Source organism: Giraffa tippelskirchi, chromosome 3 (assembly GCF_054371585.1).
Source record: "Giraffa tippelskirchi isolate mGirTip1 chromosome 3, T2T-mGirTip1v1.2.pri, whole genome shotgun sequence".
NCBI classification, from domain to species: Eukaryota; Metazoa; Chordata; class Mammalia; order Artiodactyla; family Giraffidae; genus Giraffa; species Giraffa tippelskirchi.
In genome coordinates this window covers 93706527-93731261 of record NC_137277.1, presented here as the reverse complement: position 1 = coordinate 93731261, position 24735 = coordinate 93706527, and the positions used below count along the sequence as shown (strand labels likewise).

General features: G+C 40.0%; 1 protein-coding gene and 1 long non-coding RNA gene across 2 annotated transcripts in view; one reads left to right on the top strand and one right to left on the bottom strand.

Annotated features, from left to right (window-relative positions):
* GRB14 (growth factor receptor bound protein 14) overlaps positions 1 to 14445 on the bottom strand; it is a 124815-nt gene extending 110370 nt beyond the window's left edge. Inside the window, exons 1-2 of the mRNA XM_081581255.1 lie at positions 14070 to 14445; positions 12688 to 12820 (exon numbers count right to left, since the gene is read on the bottom strand). Coding sequence (XP_081437381.1) covers positions 12688 to 12820; positions 14070 to 14260 — 324 coding nt within the window. The 5' untranslated portion in view covers positions 14261 to 14445. The remainder of the gene's footprint in view (positions 1 to 12687; positions 12821 to 14069) is intronic.
* The window catches only part of LOC145542444 (uncharacterized), a 45802-nt gene continuing 35398 nt past the window's right edge, over positions 14332 to 24735 (top strand). Inside the window, exons 1-2 of the long non-coding RNA XR_014079855.1 lie at positions 14332 to 14427; positions 14933 to 15024. This is a non-coding gene — a long non-coding RNA (uncharacterized LOC145542444). The remainder of the gene's footprint in view (positions 14428 to 14932; positions 15025 to 24735) is intronic.

Genomic DNA, 24735 nt, shown 5'->3' with positions numbered 1-24735 from the left:
GCTTCCCAGAAGGCTCAGTGGTAAAGAATCCACCTGCCAATGCAGGAGCTGAGAAGGTCCCCTGAAGGAGGAAATAGCAACCCACTCTAGTATTCTTGCCTGCAAAATCCCATGGACAGAGGAGCCTGCCGGGCTACAGTCCATCAGATTGCAAAGAGTCCGACATGACTGAGCGACTAAGCACACACATGCATGCAAGCCTTTCCCACCAGTCACTGCTCTCAGCTGAGGAGAGTCACCATGTTCAAGCTCAGGTCCCTGCTGAGCAGCCTCTGTGCCCTAATTCTGAACAGTTCTATAGAGCCTTTGCAGCTCTAGCTCCTATGAGAGCAGCTGGTGCTTCTGCTGTGGCTGCACTGCAGCCCAGCTTGTCCTGTGTTCATCCCACAGACAGTGTTTCCAAGTGCCCTGAGCCCCAACATACTTCCTGCAGGCAAACCTAGACTCCAAATCGGCTCCCCAGGGAACTTCTCTCACCCGCAGAACCCACTTAGTAATATATATAACATCAGGTGTTTGTAGGTGCATTTTCTTTCAGCTGTGGATATGTCTCAAGTGTTGAGAACAGTGGAAAATACATATAAATTACATTTAAATACATCACAAAAGGCCATTTTTAGCATTCAGTATTTCCCACTGATGCGCTTGCTATTTGCTTTGTTCTTAGGAAACTCTCCCTCAAAAGTTATATATTCTTTGACAATAGTCAGTAAAGGGAAGAACTAAGTCAACAAATGTAAACTGAAAAACAGAAAAAGTGAAAATTGTCATTACTCCCATCATATATCTGAATTCAGAATGTTTCAACACCAGCCAAAATCCTTATTTCTAACCATGTTGCCCCTTAACAAAAATATAAGGCATAAAAAGACAAGAACTCCTTCTGATTTGTTGCACTCTGATTAATCATTAAAGGAAGCTTTCCCTTTGTGTGATGCCCTGGAGGTTTTCATGCCCCAGGGTGATGCACCAAGTGAGACAGTTACTGTGAACACAGGTAGCTATTAGGAAGAAGTACACATGGGGGATGAGGATCTGGAAACCAGTTACCTTAAATCTCTGAGTTTGTAAATCTCTTGGAAAGTCTTTCTGTATATCCACAGGGTATATGTCTCCCCATTTCTACATCATAGCACTGGCCTAAATCATTCATAGATGACATTAATAGGTAATAATTTAAAACACTTGCTATAATAACAGGGCTTCCCAAGTAGCACTACTGGTAAAGAACCAGCTTGCCAACGCAAGAGACATAAAAGACATGGGTTCGATCCCTGGGTCGGGAAGATCCCTTGGAAGAGGAAATGGCACCCCACCCTAATATTCTTGCCTGGAGAATCCCATGGACAGAGGAGTCTGATGGGCTACAGTCCATAGGCTCACACAGATTCAGACACAACTGAAGCAACTTAGCATGCACACGCTGGTGGTTCAGATGGTAATGAATCTGCTTTCAATGCGGGAGACCTGGGTTCAATCCTTGGGTCGGGAAAATCCCCTGGAGGAAAGCATGGCTACTCCTCCAGTATGCTTGCCTGAAGAACCTCATGAACAGAGGAGCCTGGCAGGCAACAGTCCATGGGATCACAAAAAGTCAGACATGACTGAAGTGACTTAAAACGCATGCATGCACACTATAATAACATCTACCCCTTGCTCTGAGAGACTCATATTAAAAACCCAACTCGTATTTACACTTAATTTTTTTTTCTAAATGCATAGATTTTAAACACACAATAAACTGGAAGTGTAACAATCCACCATGTACTTTTCACTTATAATTCCATTAAATGAGAATAATGATTAAAATCAGAAATATGTCCACTAATTTCATTACACATGATCAAAATTTCCTATGTGCATAATGAAAGAAAAAGATATGTACTGCTAAAACCCCACAGGTCTACGAACCTAGTATATTAGTTTTTTGTAAATAGAATCTGTTAATAAAATTAGAAATATGTTTAAATGTTTTAAAATTTGATGAAGAGGAAAGAGATGACTGATAATGATTAGAATAAATATGCCAAAATATAGTCTGTTAAATTGGTTTTAACTATTTATCTTCAACAATCCATTTACTCATTAATTCTTTCCTTAAAAGAATCCAGGAACAGTAAAACAACAGCATTTTATTAGGAGAGAAAAACAATAACTAGAGCAAATAAATGAGACAGTTCAGATTATGGAAACTATGACCAAGGAAATATACTAGGAAATGTAATAGGATGGGGAAAGAAAGTGTGGAGGGATACTTCAGGTAGACTTGTCAAAAAAGGCCTCCTTGATAAGATCTTACAATGGGATCTAAAGAATAAAGAGGAGTCAGCTTTGTAAATAACCAGGAAAAAAAGGTTCCGGATGGAGAAAACAGTGAAGCCCAAGACTCTGAGGTAGAAAAAAAAGCCTGCCAAGTTCACATTCAGGCAGGACTGTCCCTCTCCAGTGGTTAGAACATGAAGAGCAGAATGCAGGTGAGGTTCAAGACATGGACAGAAAGCAAACTGCTTAGGAACCTGTAGGCCAAGGCAGTATTTTAAATTCTCTCATAAGCTATCAAAAAGTTTTCAACCAGGGAGTGACATAATGTGATCTACATTTTTAAAAGTTCATTTCTAGCAAGTATATGGAAAATGGACCACAACAGGCTAAAGCAGAAGCAAAAAGAGGCCATTTAAAATGTGCCTAGATGTCAGAAGACACAGGCTCAAGTTGGGATGGTAGCAGCAGAGATGGAGAGAAGGTTATGGATTCAAGTTTATTGGGATGAAAGATGTAGCAGTACTTGAAAGAAGGCCAGAAGGAGGACTCCTTGATTTTTGACTTGAGTGATCAAACAGATGACTTGAGCAAGTGGAGTTTAGAAAAGGACATAGAAGTTATAAGCCCCTCAAACCCTTTAAGCCAAGCGTAACCAAGTGCATACTGACTCTAGGCCAGTCTCCAATGTTCATATCTAATCTCATAGCCTTATTTCTAAGTTTAAATACAATTTCACCACACAAACTGACCCCTTCCAGATATGATACCTTTCTGACTTTCTCTTATTTGGATCTAGACACATTGATGCACAATGTCAAGTTTAAAAGCCCCTTCTTGTCCCCATCATCTCTGTAAAGTTGGCCCCTGTGCACCTTGCCCCATGGCACCCAAATGTTTTCTTCGTCAAAGGAGGTGTGGTAACCACGTGAGAAGATCTAAGACTGAAAGGGAAATGCTGGGGCCAATGGGATCAAAAAAGCCTCCTAAGATACCTGTCTACTATGCAATCATTAGTATTAATATTCCAAGAGCCATTAAAATCACTTGCTCTAGGAACAGAATAAAATTGTAGCACTCAGGGGCCCAGAATGTGTGGGCAATAGGCTAACATCACATCACTCAGCAGCAGGACCCTATTTTTTTTTTTTAATAAATTTATTTATTTTAGTTGGGGGCTAATTACTTTACAATATTGTAGTGGTTTTTCCCATACATTGACATGAATCAGCCATGGGTTTACATGTGTTCCCCATCCTGAACCCCCCTCCCACCTCCCTCCCCATCCCATCCCTCTGGGTCATCCCATTGCCCCAGCCCTGAGCATTTGTCTCATGCATCGAACCTGGAATGGTGTTCTGTTTCACATAGATAATATACATGTTTCAATGCTATTCTCTCAGAACGTCCCACCCTCACCTTCTCCCTCAGAGTCCATAAGACTGTTCTATGCATCTGTGTCTCTTATTCTGTCTCGCATATAGGGTTATCGTTACCATCTTTCAAATTCCATATATATGCATTAGTATACTGTATTGGTGTTTAAAACTAGGTTTGTGGATTCCCAGTCCAATATCTTTCAATTACATTATATGGCCCTACATCTTTCTAAGCAAATGGTATTAAAAGCTGGTGCAAAGGATGGTGTAAATCTACCATTTAGAGGTGCGATTGTGGGTTAAAAAACTTTAACTGGCTCTCTAATAACCTAATAATCATATCTAGCATTGTATGTGCTAAGTTGCATCCAACTCTTTGCAACCCCATGGACTATATGTAGCCTGTCAGTCACCTCTGTCCATGGAATTTTCCAGGCAAGAATACTGGAGCAGGTTGCCCTTTCCTCCTCCAAAGGATCTTCCCAATCCAGAGACTGAAGAAGTCTCCTGAGAAGTTTCCTGAGTCTCCTTCACTGGCAGACGGATTCTTTACCACTGCGCCACCTGGGAAACCCCATCTAACATTACAGCTATGGAAAAAATACAAGTGAATAAATAGCCAACTTATAAACGATCTTTCAGAATAGATGGAAACATCTGTAAACTATCAATAGTTAAAAATGGTAATCCTGCTATTTGTGTTTATTCTCTCTGTGACTTTGAAAACTACTCAACAAGTGGAACCAAAGGGAAGCACAAGAAGTAAAAGATACTTTTCCTATGTCAGCTCTCCCATTAGACTTCTAAACTGATTCCCTTATGCTCCCTTTCTTTGGCAAAGGCTTGTGGCCATTTCCTAAGTTCTCCATTGAGCTAGCCCTTACTGAGAGTGCTGAAAGGACAATTCCCAAGTCTGCTTATCCTTGCTCAGATACTTATATAATGGAGTTTATTACTATTCCATATAAGCTGACATGTTTCAAAGCAACTCCATAAGACTGCAGAAAGTTTTTTTATATTAATTAAGATCCACATTTATATTGAACCATGAATGATTCCGATTTTCCTTCTCTTGAAAGAACTTAATATATTCCCCTAGGGAAAAACAAACTAGAAGCTGAGCTTTCAAAGAAGTAAAAAATAAAAGTCATGTTGCAGATAAAGGTTGGACTGCAAATGTATCCTGCAAATTAACTAAAAATTAGAGGTAAACTTCAAACTGGAAATAAAACTTTGACAAGCAGATCTGCCAGGGGATTTAAGTTTTAAAATAGGAAGAGACAGCTGTTTTCTGTTACAGTCGAAGGTGTCTAACACAAAGTAGGAGGATCCTGAGTTGATAGCTGCTGTCCTCAGAAGCCAAGGGACCTTAATAAGATGCAGGCTTGGAACAAAGACCAAGGAACAAGGAAGACGACCATCACTGAAAGGTGTCATCAACTGAAACCACTGTCAAGTAAACTCCCTTCAAGTGAATTAAGTGATTTGAGGTAAAGGAGTTGGATCCTGTGAACTGTGCAGGTTATGTCAGACAAATTAATTGGTAGGTTACCATATATCATTCATATATTATAAGAATTTGTGTGTCCACTGTTTTTTGTTTGAGCTTTTTTCCCCTAGGGCACTAGTTGTTTATTATTTCCTCCCCACCTCCATACATTATACCTACTGAACTTGTGCTTCCTACTCACAGAATTTGTTCCATAACCTTTGCTGAGTGAGCAGCGGTCCAGGTCCCTTGTGTCACCTTGGCCACAGCTGACTGAATAAGAGCTGGACATACTGGGCTAACAGCTCTCTCCAAATATGGACTCCAGTCAGTCACCACGTGCTAAACCAGCAACAGGAAGAAACAGTTATTCCAATAAGGGGAATCAAGACAAGCAAGACCATAGAGAAACATCAGAGGATAATACGGATTTAGAAAAAGAAGCAGAGACTATGTGCTATGTTTATGGGAAAATAAAGAGAGAGAATGGAGAAAGTGGCTGTCTTGATTTTTGCTGGCTTTCTGATTCCCAAATCCAGTCTCTCATGAGATCAATGAACTTTTGGCCTTCAGGTACTATAACATAACCTTTCAAACTAGTTCACATGAGGCTCTATTCACCCCAAACAATCAATACCTGGATAAAATACCAACTAAAGTTCTTTTGTAATATTTCTACCTTTTCTCAACTATATAAAATTGTTCACTATCTTGAAAGGTCAAATTGCTCCAGAGCCTGAAAGCAGCAGAGAACAAGAGCACCCCTAATTTTGTACATATGTTAAAGAAAAAAAAGAAGTCAAATCCCACGCCCTTCACCAGGATATTATTATTCAGTAGATTTTACAAGAAGCCCCAGTATCTATATTTTTAATAAGCATCCCTGTTGATCCTGAGGAAGGTGGTCCAGTGAGAAGTACTGTTCTAAAGCCTGTTTCAATACTGCTACAAAGATCCGGGCACTTTCAAATTTCTCCCAAGAAAAATTATATTCATCAAGTGCCAACATTCAAAAGTAGCACTCTGCTGCTGGAAACACATATTTGTTTGAAACCCCAATAGGAGCAAGTATTGTTTCTGTTATATTTTCTGTAAATATATGAAATTTGCATTTCATTTTACATAATATAGGATTTTGTAAAATAGCCTGGCAGGCCTAAACACAATGTATAATGCTGTTTCCGTGAATTCAAATAGCCAAAGACCTAATTTAAAGATTCTGAAATATAACCAGTTAGTAATTTGAGGATTTCATGTATCATTCCAATTTAGAAAATTTGATTATGAAGGATATTAAGTGATACCAAGGAATTTTTCACACTCAGCTCATCTGGTAAAGAATCTGCCTGCAATGCAGGAGACCCCGGTTCAATTCCTGGGTCGGGAAGATTCCCTGGAGAAGGGATAGGCTACCCACTCCAGTATTCTTGGACTTCCCTACTGTCTCAGCTGGTAAAGAATCTGCCTGCAATGTGGGAGACCTGGGTTCGATCCCTGGGTTGGGAAGATCCCTTGGAGAAGGGAATGGCTACCCACTCCAGTATTCTGGCCTGGAGAATTCCATGGACTGTATAGTCCATGGGGTCACAAAGAGTCAGACACGACTGAACGACTTTCAGTTTTCAAGGAATTTTTATTTTTGTTAGGGAATAATGGCCTGTTGGTTAAATAAGAAAATGTAGTTTTCAGCAGTGCATACAAAACTAGGTAGGGATGCAATGACAAAATGTCCAGAATTTACTTGTTTTTAAAGTAATTTGTTGTGCTTCAACAAATACAATAAAAATTTCAAAAGGAATAGATGAAATAAATGAGACAACATCTTGATAACTGCTAAATCTGGAAAATGAGAACGGGGAGTAGAGTTCTTTGCTTTCTTCTTCTATGTATATTGGAGAAATGAGTATGTAAATTTGGATAATGCGGCAGCCACATAAGAACCACACATACAGGTTTAGCACTGCACAAATTAAAATCACTACTGACATCATGAAGGAACGATATCAGAGACCCTTTCATCGGGGACAGAGATAAACTTATCGTTTGATAGTCCTGAACATACGAGAAGAAAACAAAAATCAAAGGCAGAGCAGATGGAAAAGAATTTCTTCAATTATTTGGAAGATAGTTTTTCTTTTCCTGAGATATACAAAAAGGTTTAATTCAATACAGAATAGACCAGAAATAGTATGGTGAGGGACAAACATATACAGAAATGACACTCTTTTAGATTTCCCTTTATCTAAACTGTGGCAGCATGGACAAATCACTTCTGAGTTTTGTACTTTTTTAAAAAAAAATCTTAGGATGTGGATGACAGACACACTTCCTGGCCTCACTGTGCCTGTGGACTGTAAACTATACACAAAATCCATTTATTAATAACACTGATAAAACTTACTTGATGTAGACCAATGATTTGATAGATTTTTCATATCAGTTTTAGGGAGAAGACAGAGAAGAAAGCTAGAGGGGGAAGAAAACACAAAAAGACTGCTATAGTCGAGGAAGGAAAAAGAAAAATGAATCCAGATCCTTAGGTGGAGATCATCAAACAGCATTTGCTGCCTCAGCTTTTATATTATGGGGAGAGTTATAACTAACAACAACTGTTACAGGTTTATTACTTTGCTATTCTTCCAGTTCTCAGTTTCTGCGGATATTGTACCTTCCTTAAAAGGGGGCTGTCTATGCTTCAAGAAATCCAGTTTTCAGGTTCTAGCTGTGATAACATCAGCCACATAACATTTCTTTGCCTCAACTTACTCATCTGTAGAAGAGTGTTTCACCAGCTTATCTCAAAGATCTCTTCCAGCTTGAAACTTCCATGACACTGTTTCTCACAGGTGATTTTTTTATCTTTAAAATCTTCAGTGGCTTTATTTTGAATTAGTTATCCTACACAGTCCTGGAAAGCAATGAGCCAGAGCTACTACATAAACTGAGTCCAAGTACAAAAATAACCTGGGGGTGGGCAAACTTGAGAACAGAACTGATTCTTTTGCAAGGGCTAAAGATATTCTTTCCCTTTCTTCAAATAATAAGTGCTCAGGTATGATTTCCTGATAAATTTTAATCAGAAATAGAAAAAAAGAAAGATATCTAAATTCATAAGTTACTTTTCATAAAGTTTAAATTGCAAGTAATCTTTCTGGATCATGTATATGGAGGGCACACTTTAAATCTGCTTTATTGGCAAACACAAAGAAATATGCTGAAGAAATATACCCAGCTAGTATTATTTTAAAAAGGCGGGGGGGGGGAGAATAAAGAATCCAGATTTTATCCCAATCTAGTTCTTATTTTAAAATAAAAATATTGAAAGTATATAGTACTGTATACTTTGAGACATTTTATTTGCACAAAGATATAAGCATATTCTATTTGTGGCATCAATTCATTTTATCACTCATGCATTATGTAGATATCGCAAATTGTAAAAAACAAAAAAAGTATCTATGGCCTGTAAAATGGTTTTTGACTGTGGTTTTGAAAGGCCACATGAGATTTAACATTGCCAGTCTGGATTCTTTCAAACTTTCTGGTCACTTATTTCTAAGTAACAAGTGCAATTCTTCACTTTTTCTATGGGAGGAAAAGAATTGCTAAAATGACTGGAATGGTTAAACAAAACAAATGAAAGAGAGACTAAAGAAATGAGACATCGTCTCCTATAATGTTTCAGCCATAAATAACAGTCAATAGAAACCTAGTACATCATCTCAACCGAAGGTCAGAGATAATTGGGCCTGAAATATCATCTTGTAAAGGGGTAATCTGTGTCACAAAGACACTGAGCTTGGGGGAGTTACTGACATAGAGTCCATCTGTCCCCAAAACCTCCCTCATTCCAAAGAACTAAGCATATAGAAAGGAATAAAAACAAAGGATCAGTTCTAAAAGCAAAGTTTAGATGTAGAAAAGAGAACAAAAAGAATGCAAGAGATTTCCCTGGCAGTCCGTGTGTTAAGTCACTTCAGTCATGTCCAACTCTTTGTGACCCAGTGGACAGTAGCTCACCAGGCTCCTCTGTCCATGGGATTCTCCAGGCAAGAATATTGGAGTGAGCTGCCATGCCCTCCTCCAGGGGATCTTCCCAACCCAGGGATCGAACCCACATTTCTTATGGCTCCTGCATTGGCAGGCAGATTCTTTACCACTAGTGCCACCTGGAAGCCCCGCCCTAGTGGTCCAGTAGTTAAGATCCACTTTGCAATATAGGTGATGTAGGTTTGATCCCTAGTCAGGGAACTAAGATCCCACAACTAGAGAGCCCACAAGCCACAACTACTGAGCCTGAGCACTCTAGAGCCTGTGCCCCATAACAAGAGAGGCACCTCAAGGAGAAGTCCCTCTGCTGCAACAAGAGAAGCCCCTGTGTGCTGCAACTAAAGAAAGCTCATGCTCCTCAACAAAGATCCCACAGGCTGCAATGAAGACCCGGCACAGCCAAAATAAAAGAATGCACAAAGGAACCTTCTTGCCCAGCTCTAGGACATCCTTCTCTTCACGGAAATCCCAACCCTTGCACCAAGGAAGAGATGAGCAGGGAGAGCACTTCTCTGGTGGGAGTACCCTTGGGACTGGTCCCTAGGATTCAGGCCAGAACTCTGCTCGGGCCACAGCACAGCTGTCTGTGTGGGTGCAGGGCTCTCGCTGAAGGTCATTGTGGGACAGGACACAAAGGCCCAAGTAGGGAACTGTTTGGAGTAAAGCACAGCATAGCACCCTTCTCCCACTTTGCCAATCCGCTGAACCGAATCTGAAGAAACATTGTCATTCAGAATCAGACGTCCTGCTCTAGATGGTGACTACCCACACTTGGGCCACATTCTGACTTGACCCTGACATGTATACCCACTCTCTTTCTCCTTTTTCTTCCTCTATTAACCTAATCATAAAATGTTTATTCTCTTTTTATTCAAAAGAACCCCTGCCCCTTCGACTCATCTGTAGACACAGGCTTTCTCCCAGTGCTCATTCACGAATTTAAAGCTGGAGTAAACCCAGGCCTTTCTCCCTCTTCTTCCCTTCCTCTGTTCAGCTCCTAATGTTAACCTAGCCCTACCTTTTGATAAACAACCTTTTTAATTTAATTATTTTTTTCTTTTACTTTGTGGCTGCACTACATAGTATGTGGGATCTTTGTTCCCCAGTCAGATAAAACTCATGTCCCCTGCATTGGAAAAATGGAGTTTTAACCACTGGACCACCAGGGTTAGCTTAGCTCTGTGCCTAAGAGCCTAGGATGATGCAAGGAACATAGCAGCCCATCCATAAATAGAGAAACGATGTATTAAATTCCCCAAAGGGCTATCATGCCATCATCAGACATTTCCTTTCCCCATCCTGGATCACAGGAATAGTCCAAATCAATTTTTCCATCACCATGATGCACAAATAAATCTATCATCCATATTCCCATCTTACATCTTAACCCAAACACACATTATTAAACCCATCACAGATAGTAAAAGTGCAGAAAAAAGGAAAAAGAACAATAGCTGGGGGAAAATAATCAACCATCTTTTCTCTTTTCATTAACCCTCTCCTTATGGCAAGCATCTGACTGTTTAAATTTATTGCTTTTACCCTTGGGAGAAAAGTTATTGCAAACCTAGAGAGCATATTAAAAAGCAGAGACATCACTTTGCTGACACAGGTCTGTATAGTCAAAGCTATGGTTTTTCCAGTAATCATGTCAGGATGTGAGAGTTGGACCATAAAGAAGGCTAGACAACAAAGAATTGATACTTTCAAACTGTGGTGCTGGAGAAGACTCTTGAGAGTCCCTTGAACTGCAAGGAGATCAAACCAGTCCATCCTAAAGGAAATCAACCCTGAATATTCATTGGAAGGACTGATGCTGAAGCTGAAGCTCCAATACTTTGGCCGTCTGATGCAAAGAACCGACTCACTGGAAAAGACCCTGATACTGGGAAAGATTGAAGGCAAAAGAATGGAGCAGCAGAGGATGAGATGGTTGGATGGCATCACCAATTTAATGGACATGTATGTGTATGTATGTGAAAGTTGCTCAGTTGTCTCCGAGTCTTTGCGGTCCCAAGGACTATACAGTCCATGGAATTCTCTCAGGCCAGAATACTGGAGTAGCTAGCTGTTCCCTTCTCCAGGGGATCTTCCCAACCCAGGGATCGAACCCAGGTCTCCCACAGGTAGATTCTTTAGCAGCTGAGCCACAGGGAAGCCCAAGAATACTGGAGTGGGTAGCCTATCCCTTCTCCAGGGGATATTCCCAACCCAGGAATCGAACCGGGGTCTCTTGGATTGCAGGTGGATTCTTTACCAACTGAGCTATCAGGGAAACCCCCAGTGGGGCAGTTGAGCAAATTCTGGGAAATAGTAAAAGACAGGGTAGCCTGGTGTGCTGTTTGTAGTACATGGGGTCACAAAGAGTCAGACACGACTTAGCGACTACAAACAACAACCCTTGCAAGACCAAGGTGCATTTTACCTAGTGAAGCTTCTCTTTGCTGATTCAAGACTGCAATGAAGTATATTCAGAAGAGATGGGATTAACCTGCTGCTGCTGCTGCTGCTAAGTCGCTTCAGTCGTGTCCGACTCTGTGCGACCCTATAGATGGCAGCCCACCAGGCTCTGCCGTCCCTGGGATTCTCCAGGCAAGAATACTGGAGTAGGTTGCCATTTCCTTCTCCAGTGCATAAAAGGGAAAAGTGAAAGTGAAGTCGCTCAGTCGTGTCTGACTCTTAGCGACCCCATGGACTGCAGCCTACCAGGCTCCTCCGTCTATGGGATTTTCCAGGCAAGAGTACTGGAGTGGAGTGCCATTGCCTTCTCCGGGTATTAACCTAGGAAACAATATTTTTTTCTTTTTAAAGAAAAAATATATATATATATAATTGTGATGCATCTCCCCACAGCTGCTTGGTTCTTAAAGTTTAATTTGCTCAAGTCAGCTCCAAACTAGAAACTTGAAAGAAAATCATAAAAATTAAGTCCATAAGCTAATCATCACTTAGAAGTTATCTGCCTTCTGCAGTCAGAAGCTTCCAAACTGAGGAATTTGCTGAAATGAAAGAAAACCTGTGGAGTTCAAAACTCCATTACATTTTCACCACAGATTCACCATTATCACTTTCCTTTAGTAAATAAGGTTGGCTTGGGTTGCAAATATGAAAAATTAAAGAAGGTATTAAAGGAACCAGTCAATTCCCTTCTCACTCTAAATCACTACCCACTCTTCCAATTTTTGAGTTAAAATTGATCAGTTGTTATCATATATAACTCTCTACTTACAATGTGAATAATAACAGCTCCTAGGCTCTGTACTTCACATATATTCTTTCATTTAATCCATTCCAAAAGCCTGATGGGTATGTTTTAACGTCCCCATTATAGAGATGTGAAAAGTGAGACCCTAAAGGAAACTAATGGCAAAGAACTATGTCAGTTAATAGAGTTATTTAAAATAGGCCATGCTAATCTTTTGCTAATATTGTAAGTTATTGAGTATCTTAAAGATTATATGGATATAGAACTTCTAAGATTTTTTAATTAGAACATTTTAAAATGCATACCTGTTTTTTCCTTGAATTTGCTTTGGGAAACAGGCCTGCTGACAACACAGATGTAAATGGAGAGCAGCATAGCTCAGGAAAAGGGTTTGGAATAGATGGCATTTCCAGAACATCAAGATCTTTCTTTTTTCTCCTACATCGAGAGAACATAGGATGTAATTTACATAAAACGGAATGTAAAATATAATTGCTGTCAGGATTAAAAAGTTAAGGCCAGAATGCCCCACTCTGTGACAACACTAATATAAAGTATACACGAAAGGTCTGTGGTGTACTTTCTGTGGGTCAGAATAAAACATGTTAATTGATATAAATCAATCTCCTTTTGCATTCCTTTCTTTATTTTCTTTTGGCCTTTAAAAAAAAAAAAAATCACCAGGCCTGTAAGACCCATTTCCAGCACTTCTGATAATTTTCCTGAAACTGACATACAGACTACAGAATTACTGAAGTGAAAATCATCCTGAGGAGTTAGACATTGTTTTGCATCCACTAAATTGACAGTCTATAAACATTTAGTGAATTCATCCCTATTCTATTCTACTAATCACTTTTGAAAGTTATGGTTTATTAATTATAGCTGCGGTTCATCTCACTTCAAATTTCATTCACAATGTGGCCCACACACAGTCTGTTGATTTTTCAAGTGCTTATAGATACTAAACTGCAAGGCAGTGTTTTTAAGGAGGTAAATGAATAGAACTTGCTAGTATTAATGTACTTTGGTCCACTGCAGAGTAATTTTAACTTCAGTGAAGTTGAAGCACTTTGAAAATCTGAAGAAAAAAAAGACATCATTTAAATGTTGGAATATAAAGGACTATAGATTTTTGTATTGTTGCAGCCTTTTTCTTTCCTAAAGTATGTGAAATTGTGAATTCTACAGGCACTTAGTGCTGAATGCTATGGAGATTGGGAAACACTTTAAAGCCTCTATTCTTTTCCTGCTGAACAGCTAGACTGCTCAAATGTCAATCCGTACTTTGCCTCTCCAGGGTTGCTCTAAGACTCCATGTGGGAGGCGAACTGATTTATTCTGATTTTCTATAATATATAAAAGGGATTTTTGTTTTTTGTTTTTTAACGCAGTAAAGAAGGAAGGAGGGTGGTTAGCCTGCAGCTTGGCCTCCTAGTTCACACCAATGGGCAGAGGCGAGAGCGACCCGGGGCTCTCAATGAAACGGTGATGCTATTTATAAGGCGCTGGGAGATCGCAATGTCCTGCCCATCCGGTAGGAGCCAGCTCAAAGGGAATTGTCTTCAGAGACTTTCTCAAACTTGGCCCAGCTCTGGGCACATGGCTCACCCCCTAGGACCGCCTCCTCACCCCTCGCCAGCTGCCAACCCAGGACACTCCCCCGCGCCCTCCGAGGGCTGCCTACCTGTCTGCCGCACAGCCGCGGGTCGCGTCCGGAGGGGGCAGGAGCGCCCGCGCGTGCAGCCAGGGGGCCGGCGCCAGGTCGCCGGCGTCGCCCCTCCCCTGGGCAGCGCCGCACACCTGGGTGGCCAGCGGCGAGTCCCGGGCAGCCGCCCGACCCGCGGCGCTCTGCCCATCTTGCAGGGAAGTGGTCATTGTCGCCGGCCGGGGGGCTTGGGCGTCATGGGAGATCCGGCGCGGGGGGAGAAGGAGATCGGGCCGCGGGAGGCGAGGTGCCGGTTCGGCAGCCCGAGCGCGCTGCAGGTGCGGTGGCCTCGCCGCCTGCGCTCTGGGCCCGGGCAGCTCAGACGCTCGGCCGAGCGGTAGGCGAGGCGGCGGGGGAGGGGAGGGGGCGGAGGAGGAGGGTGGGGAGAGGGGAGGAGCGGCGGGTGGGTGGGGGCCGCGGGCGGCGGGGCGAGGCGCGGAGGGGGCGGGGAGGGCGCCGGGCGGGCCCCGCTCGCGGCCCGGGGCGCTGGGGGGCGCTGGCTGGGGGCCCGGGGCGCCCGCGCGGGGGCCTGACTGCCGGCGCCCGAGGCTCGGGCCCCAGGTGGGTGCCGGAGCGCGAGGCTGAGCCCGCGGTCGGGGCGGATCCGCGTCGCGGGAGGCGGGATCCATGTGATCCGGCGCTCCCTCGGGGCTAGCCTGGCAGAGCGCAGGCGGGGCAGGGGTCTGGGCAGCCCTGACCCCCGAGACCTTTTCATTCTTCTTGCTTTGCTATCGGAGAGCTGTCCCCGGGCCGCCATGACAGGCCCACCGTGCCAGGAGACCGGGGGACCAGGTTTGTCCCAGTCTCTGCCCCACGTGCCTCTTCTTGCTTCCACTCCGCAGCTGAGGACACCGGCGAGGGAAAGGGATGGACGGGGAACAGGCAGTACAATCGGTGCCGAAAACTACTGAGATGTTTGAGAATTCTGAGTAAGGTATGAGTAAACCTGACGTCTTAGGAATTAGGAAAATTATTCATTTTCTTCTCATCTAATGAGCCCCCACTCTGCCTAGTCCCGTTCTACCTCACAACGGCCTCATAAATTAGATATTTACCCCGTTTTACAGATAAGGAAATTGAGGCTCAAAGTCATGGAGTACCTGGTACAAGACACGGCTAGTGAAGTAATGCAGTGAAGCTTCCAACCCAAAAGATTCCATGCCTCAAATTCAGACTGTTTGAAGCGGTAATTACATTATGCTCACCTGAGATGCAGCCGCCCTACTCTGAATTCTGGGTGGTAAATCTGTTTCTGCACTTCCAATAAGTGCACCATCCCAGTGCACTGTTCGGGATTTCCAAATGTTTTATACACTCTTTGTTCTTTGACCAAATTAGGTAACATCTGTTCCTGGCTTCTGTTAACCAGGTTTTCTTAACCTTCACAACCTCTGCCCAGGGAAAGGCAAACACTGCCTCCCAAAGAAACTGGCAAACCCCCCTGCTCCATATCTATGCGCCCCCCCTCGCCCCAACACACACACACCATGGCACCAACCACTGCTGATACCCAGGGTTTGCTAATCCCCAGCCTCTGAGAAATCTGTAGTACTTCATAGAGGCACAAAATCTTTGAGTCAAAGAGTTTACAGAATCCAGGTTCTTCATTTTGCTCACGTCAAAATTAAAACCCAATAAATAGCAGTATTGGTACTGGGTTACACCTCAAGAGTGGTCTCCAGGACACTTTATGCAATGCAGTGGCTAAGCCCAGACCAAATGGTCGTTCCCCTGAGGGATAAAATTAGTAATACTAATCATGATGATAGCTAACATATTGGTGCTGTGTGCCAGGCAAAGCCCTCATTCACATCCTATTCCCTGAAGGATGGTCTGGATTCTCTATGTGGATTTCAAGAGTTTAATGTAAAAACATATAGATATGTTGAAGTCTTTCCAGCAAAATAAAAAAGAAGCATGTATTTGCAGATAACTTGAGCTAAAGACAAAGAAATATATTTTCTTCATCATCATCATCAATCATTCCTATTTTCATCCAAAAGTCCTACAGGCAGCCATTGCTCCTTTCTGAAAATGATATAGTTTGAGCATTCTAACAGGAGAGTGAATCAATGGCTGAGGTTTGTCCCCTCCCTACTCAACATCTCTCTCTTTGTCTCTCTGTCTCATACAGAGAAAGAGAGAGCAGGCTGTCTTTTTTTGCCAGAGAAAAGAGTAGGTGGAAACTGTATCTTTGGAATCACTGGAAATACTATTTCCCAGTAGTGTATACTGCTCCACTTACCAGCATAAATTTTTGACCTCAGGAAAGAATATTCATTGGTTGGAATGAGATCTCAATTGTGTCTCCCCTCTCTGGGCATTTTCTCATTTAGCGGAAATCCAGGGAGTATCCATTTGCAGGCTTTATACTCCTCCTCTAACCCCCATGAGTAAAACTTGTTATACCTGTAGTAATGGGGGGCAAAAAGGAAAAGAACAAATCTCTGAGGAATGAGAACTTAAATAGTTTTGTCTTGTAGATTGACGTTAAATATTGAATTTACTCCCAGACACCTTGAGGATCTATATCAAGAATGATACAGTTCCCTCATTCACATTTTTGTAGCGAGCCAACAAAAGAACTAGCTTTTGTATCCGAGAGATTTACAAAAAAAAAAGATTCTGAATAAAGAACTACGCAATATAAAAGGTGCAGAATACTATCAGACCTAGTACAGCCTAAGAGAATACAGAGGCATTTTTCTGTGAAAAAGGAAGTTCAGAAGAGATTTTCCTTCCCATAACTAATGAAAATATCTGAAACAGTAAAGCAGATACCTTGTCACCACAGAGCCAGTCCTCCCCTAGCCTCTGCTTTTTTGACTTGAGCCTGTAAAATGGCAAAGGAAGCAGTTTGTCTCCTGGCCCCTCCACCACTGTAAGCCTTTTCTGCCCCTTGGTCTCTCTCCAGGGATCCTAGCCTTCCTACCCCTAAGGAAAATGTGACCTCTTTGCTTTGTTCTCTCCCTTTCTCAACCAATCAAATTGCTTAACCCTTTCTATTAGGAAAGGTAACCCATGTGCAGAAAGGAAGTTCACAAACAGAACTGTGTGATAAATTATCATAAGGCAAACACTGATGTCAGATCATGAAATGCATTATTGTCAGTCATCCCAAGCCCCGCCCTCCAATCCAGATTTTTCTGAGTAATCAACTTAAGTTTAACCATAATATCCATCCCTACTCACAATAGAGTAGGTTGTCTGGTTTGGACCTTTACATAAATGGAACCATGCAGTAGGGCCCTTTTGTGCTTGACTTGGTGGTTCCCTTTACCCATTGTTTACGATATGCTTCCATGCTTTTACAAGTTTCTCTAGTTTTTCTAACTCTTCTATTGTATGTAAATACCACAATTCATGTATTCATTCTGCTACTGATAGGGCTTCCCTCATAGCTCAATCAGTAAAGAATCTGCCTGCAATGCAGGAGACCCTGGGTTTGATTCCTGGGTTGGGAAGATCCCCTGGAGAAGGAAATGGCAACCCACTCCAATATTCTTGCCTGGAGAATCCCATGGACAGAGGAGCCTGGCAGGCTACAGTCCATGGGGTCGCAAGAGTCGAACATGACTTAGCGACTTAACTGCTACTACTACTACTACTACTGATAAGCATCTGGGTTATTTCCTTTGGACTGTTTTAGTACTGTTGCAGTGAACATTTTACACCCTTCTCTTGGTGGTGTGCGTGCATTTCTGCAGAGCATGTATACAGAACTGGCATTGTGAGGTCATGGTGTGTCTATGCTCATCTCCTGTAGATACTGCTAGTTTCTCAAATTAACTGTACCAATTTTCACCACACCAGCAATGCATGTTTCCCCAGTTCTTCATATCCTTGACCTTTGGAATATTATTAGAATTTGTACAATAGACATTCTGGTATATATACAGAAATAACCTCATGGTGGAATTTGACTTTTCTTAATGACTGATGAGGTTGTGCCCTTGTTCATGTGATTATTTGCCATTTGGGCATTCTCGTTTGCTAAGTACCAGTTCTCCTGCCCGTTTTATGATGAGTTGTCTTTCTTATTCTAGTTATATTCTAGTTATGGGCTCTTTTTTAATGTCTTGTAAATCTATTCTCCCATTCTGTCTTATATCTTAGACCTCATTGATATTTTTTGAAAAACTGTTCTTAATAGTTACAGAACTACTCTAATATTCTTGATCTAATATTCTTCTTTCTTCTAGTGTCAATTTTGACAAGTAGCATTTTATAAGAATTTTTCTCTTTCATCTAAATTTTTAAATGTTTTGCATGTTCAGTTGCTCAGTTGTGTCCGACTCTTTGTGACCCCATGCTCCAGGGTCCTCTGTCCATGGGATTTTCCAGGTAAGAATACTGGAGTTGGTTGCCATTTCCTCCTCCAGGGGATCTTCCTGACCCAGGGGATCAAACCCACGTCTCCTGCTTCTCCTTCATTGCAGGTGAATTCTTTATTGCTTGAGCCATCAGGGAAATGTTTTAGCAGAAAATTATTCATCAGTTCAGTTCAGTTCAGTCGCTCAGTCGTGTCCGACTCTTTGTGACCCCATGAATCACAGCACGCCAGGCCTCCCTGTCCATCACCAACTCCCGGAGTCTACCCAAACCCATGTCCATCGAGTCGGTGATGCCATCCAGCTATCTCATCCTCTGTCATCCCCTTCATATTTTCTTCTTAACTTTTTAATACCTAAAGGATGTATTGTATTGGCCTATTTCTTAGTCCTAACATTAGCTATTTGTGATTTCTCTGTTTTCTTTTTGATGATATTCACCAGAACTTATGAGTTTTAAAGCTTTTCAGGAATGACTTTATTGTCTGTTTGTGTTCTATCTTGTTTATTTCTATTCTAATCTTTTCTTTTTTCCCCCTTCTACTTTCTTTGGGTTTATTTGCCATCCTTTGTTTCCCCTAAATTTTTTATGTGGTTGCTTATAGCTCATTGATATTTAGCTTTTCATATTTTCTGATATTCACCTTTAAAGACATATGTTTCCTCTCAAGTATGACCATAGCTGTATCTCTCAAATTTCAATGAGTTATATTTTGATTATTATTCATTTCAATGTATTTTCCATTATGATAGAGTTTTTTGCTGTCTTTTTCTTTTGTTCTTGTTTTTAAATATAATTTACTTTCTTTGTTGTCACGGACGGTACTCTATGTGATTTCAGTCCTTTGAAAGTTGCTTGGCCAAGCATATGGCCAACATTTATAATAGTATGTGTATGATTGAAAAGAAGGTGTTTTCATTTCAGTGTGTCAACCATGTTGTTTAAATTCTCTGTATTCGTAGTGATTTTTTATTTGTTTATTCTACCATATTCTGAGAGATGTTATATTAAAATCTCCCACTATGATTGTGGATTTTTTTTTTACTCTATTTTATTTTGCTTTATATGTTTTTAAGGCTAAATTTTTAGAAGTTAGTTTTAGAATATTATTTTACAAATTTAGAATTGGTAGGGCTTTTTGGTAAATTGAAACATTGAACATTTTGAGCTGTTCTCCTTTACCTCTATTAACTTTTCTGCCTTCAAGTTTTCCTTTGATAGTCATACAGTTTGGCTGATGTTTTATGGTACATCTGTTTTCCATACTTTGTGTCAGCATTTTTTATCTCCATGTTTTATGTGTCTTTTATGACATGTGATTAGGTCTCTTAGCTATTTTTTTTTTTATCCAAGTAGATTATCATTGCTTTTAATTGAAGAATATTTTGTGTTAAATGTCTATCCTAATAAGTGCTGTCTTCTTATCTAACCATTTCTGTGTTTCTTTTCCCCTTCTTTCTTATCTTCTCTTGGATTATTTTGTATTACTTCATGTTTTTCCTTCTGCTTATCCATTTGTCATACCTGATTCATTCATTTTCCATCTTTCCCCACCCTGCCCTGGGTCCCAAGGAAGGCCACGTTTATGGATGACATCAAAGATCTTCCTTGCTTTTTGACTTCTGGTTGTTTTTGTTCAATGGAAGAAACCAGTAAGAAATTGAACAATGGGAAGAACATGAAATTGGGATGTTTATTCCCTTTTTCTCCTGTCAGGTGGCATGGTTCCTCCCTTGCAATGCAATCCACTGCATGTATGTGTTACCTGACCTCTTTATGTAATCCTATGGGAATTTCAAGCTCAGAAAACGGCACAAATGCCGATACTTGGACTACTACTATTGCTGTGAGTGACAAACTGTCCTTTGTCTCTGACCCAGGAGTTTTGTGTCTTCTGCCAGCATCCTTGAAACTATAGCAGGATAATTTGTTAGCTTGCAAGCTGAGTAAAAACTCAGATAGATCTTGACACAATGGAGTTCTGCACTAGCTCCTTTTGTTATATTTTGTTTTGTCTTGTTTAAACTTGGTCACATCTTTATAAGGAGCTCCTTTATTAAACTCGCTTCAAATTACCCAGCTTGAATGTGCCATCTGTTTTCTGCTTTATTAACTTGAGAATAATGCACATTTTTAGTATTCTTTTAGTGATTATATCAGAGATCACAGCATAAATAAATAATAATTTAATTTTAACCGTCTTTCCAAACAATGCAAAGATATCACACTTTTATATGAAATGTACAGAATAAGTAAATCTGTAGAGATAGACATTAAATTAGTGGTTACATAGGACTGCTTGGGTTGGGATAAAATGGAAAATAATTGCTAATGGGTATGAGATTCTAAAGGGGGTGATAAAAATGTTCTAAAATTAATTGCATTGTTGGTTGTACAAACCTGTGCATATATTAATAGCTATTGAACTGTACACTTCAAGTAGTGAATTGTGTGGTATGTACCTGTATCTCAACATAGATGGATACTCCCTGGTGGTCTAGTGGCGAGGATTCAGCAGTCCCAACATTGTTGTTATATATGGTCTTTTATGACTGGCTTCATTCACTTAGCATACATTTTCAAGGTTCATATGTGTAGCATTTATAAGTACTTCATTCCTTTTTATTAAGGAATAATAGAATAATATTGTTCTATTTATTGAGGAATAATGTTCTAATATTCTATTCATTTTGTTGAATGAATAGAATTCATTCTATCCATCAAATATCACTTGATGGATATTTGGATTTTTTTCCACTTTTTGACTATTGCGTATAGTGCCACAGTGAACATTTGCCTACAAGTTTTTGTGTGGACATATGTTTTCAATTCTCTTTGAAATTGCAAAGCCATTTGGTAACTCTATGTTTAATCATTTAAGGAATTGCCAGAATATTTTCCAAAGTGTCCACACCAGCAGTATACAAAGGTTCTAGTTTCTCCTCATTTTGACTAACACTTGTTATTTTCTGTCTTTTGAGTACAGCCATTCCAGTGGGTGCCATGTGGTATCTCATTATGGTTTTGATTTGCACTTCCTAAAACACTAACAGTGTTGAACATCTTTTCATGCACCAACTGACCATTTATATATCTTCTTTGGAGATATATCTATTCAGATCCCCTCCCCATTTTTCACTTGATTCATTTGTCTTTTTTTTTTTTTCCAGTTGGTTCATTTGTCCCATTGTGGGTTTTCTTTTCATTTGTGATGATTTTTTAAATCACAATGTTTTAAGGTTAGATAAAGTCCAGTTTTTTTGACACGTGCTATTGGTATGATGACTAAGAAGGCTGAGGTCACAAATATATACTCCTATATTTTCTTCTATCAGTTTTAGAGTTTTAGCTCTTAACGTTTAAGTCCCTAACACATTTTTATATTATCATGTGAAAAAAGAATCCAACTTCATTTTTTTACATGTATATATTCAATTGTCCCAGCATTATTTATTGAAAAGACTTTTGTTTCCATTGCATTATTTTGGCATCATTGTGAAAAGTCAATTGACCACTAATATGAGGATTTACTTCTTGACTTCCAATTCTGTTCCATTGAACTCTATGTTTCTTATGCCTGTTATACTCTTTTTATTATTGTAAATTTTTAGTTAGTTTTGAAATTGGGAATTGTGAGTCCTCCAGCTTTGTCCTTTCTTTAAAGTTTGTTTAAGCTATTCCGTATACCCTTAATTTCCTCTTGAATTTTAAGATCAGTTTGTCAGTTTCTGCAAAGGAGCCAACTGAGATTTTGATAGGGATTTCACTTAAGCTTTGGTTCAGTTAAGAGGAGAATATTGTCCTCTTAAAAATATTAAGTCTTCCAGTCTATGAACATGGGATATCTTTCCCTTTATTTAGGTCTTCTTTAGTTTCTTTCATCGATGTTTTGTAGTTTTCAGATTATAAATGTTGTACTACTTTTTAAAAATTTATTACTAAGTACTTTATCTTTTTTGATGCTAATGAAAATGGAATTATTTTCTTAAATTCATTTTTGGATTATTCATTTTTAGTTTATATAAATTAAATTGATTTTTTGTATATTGATTCTGTATCCTGAAACCTTGCCGAACTGACTTATTAGTTCTAATAGATTTGAGGATGCATTTTTTTTCTTCCCCCTCAGGATTTTTCATATGCAAGATCAGGTCATTTGCAAATAGAGACAGTTTTAGTTCTTCATTTCTAATCTGAATACCTTTTATTTTGCCTTCTTTATTCTTTTTTTTTCTTTTTGTCTAATTAGCTTGACTAGAGCCTATAGTACAGTATTGAATAGAAGTGGTGAGAACAGATATCCTTGTCTGGATTCTAATCATAGGGGGAACAATTCAATCTTTCAGCCTTCAGTATGCTGTTAGCTATGTGTTTTCATAGATGACTTTTATCAAGTTAAAAAAGTAAACTTCTATTCCTAGTTTTGAATGTTTTACTATGAAGTAGTATAGGATTTTGTTAAATGATCTTTTCTGCTCAGCTTCCTATTTGAAGGATTTTTTGCTGCATAGAGAATTCCTACTTGGCACTACTTTCAACACTTTGAATATATTCTTCCATTGCTCTGACTTAATTGTTTATAATGAGAAATCAACTCAGTCTAATTGTCATTTATTTTGAAGGTAATTTGAATCCTAATTACCCCCCCTTATTCTTAAGGTTTCCCTTACCTTTAATATTCAGCAATTTTGTTGTGTTGCACCTAGGTGAGAATTTCTTTTTATTCTTCTTGCAGTTTATAAGTGCTCTTGAATCTGCTACATAATATTTTTTGTCATCTTAGAAATGTTTTTAGCCATTATCTCTTCAAATAGTGCTCCTTCCCCTTTCTCTCCTTTCTTGGATTCTAATTATGTATATTTTAGACCTTATCACTGTGCCCTCCTTGCCTATTGACGTTTCTCATGTATAACCAAATTTTTATTTTTTCATACTTTCTGCTAGGCATTTTTTTCCTGACATATCTTTTTTCAGCTGAGTCCAAGATATGAATAAATCCATTCATTCATACATAAATTCATGTAAAAGTATCCTATTTTTAGTATCTAAATAGCTGTTAAAATTCAGTCTTCTTGCTTATCTCCTTGAAAGTAATAGGTGTTATTTAAATGTGTCTGATAATGCCAGTCTTTGAACCCCTCGTGTGTCTATTTGCTATTCTTATTATATTTGATTCCCTTCTTTTTGTCTCTTTAAACTCTTGGTTATTTATTTTTGTTTACCTGACATTGATTTGCAAAATAACTTTTAGAAATAAGCAGAGGCCTAGGATGACACTAGCTTCCTTCCCAAAGGGTTGTAATTGCTCCTCCCTGCTTCTGGAAGCACTAGCACTCTGAAATTATCTCATCTGGTGATGACTCAAAGCTGAGCTCCAGGTCCTTTAAAGATTTGCTACTTCTGATTTGCCATTACTGCTAGAGTACATCCTTTCGGTGATCCATCCCAAATCAAGGGGTGTTTCCAGGATTCCTTTTTCTACTTTAATAGCGCTCTATTGTCATAACCCTCACAAGACTATAAAAAAAAAATTGCTCAGCCTTTCAGCCATCCTCTAGAACTGACGAATGAAATTTCATCATCAAATCTTAACCTATGCTATATCTTATTCCTTTAAAACAGGACTATTGTAGACCACCCCCACCCTTCACCCCTACTTATAGCCAGCTGTGCTAACAAAGCAGTTAATAATTGTGGGAAAAGCTTAAGCATCTTCTCTGTGATCTAGGAGACATACATTTATTCTGTGACTTTTAGAAAATAAAGTCTACCCCTGAATAATAGAAAGTACTGGAAAATAATAGTAACAATTTAAGTTCTTCTAATATAGAAGGGTGGTACCATGACCAGCCAGTGCAGAAACCTGTTTTCCAGGAGCACATCTATTGGAGATCCCGTTATCTTCTGTTATGTGGCCCTCTCCCCTGAGCAGGCTGTGCTTAGTGGCTCAGTCATGTCCAACTCTTTGCAACTCCATGGACTGTAGCCCTTCAGGCTCTTCTGTCCATGGGATTCTCCAAGCAAGAACACTGGAGTGGGTTTCCGTGCTCTCTTCCAGGGGATCTTCTCAACCCTGGTATCGAACCTAGGTCTCCTTCATTGCAGGCAAATTCTTTACCGTCTGAGCCCCCAGGGAAGTCCAAGAATACTAGAGTGGGCAGCCTGTCCCTTCTTCAGGGGATCTTCTTGACCCAGGAATCCAACTCAGGTCTCTTGCATTGCTTTCTTTACTAGCTGAGCTACCAGGGAAGCCCCTGCCATGAATAACCATTTTAAATAATCTTTGTGCGTTATTAAAAATGAAATTTCCAGG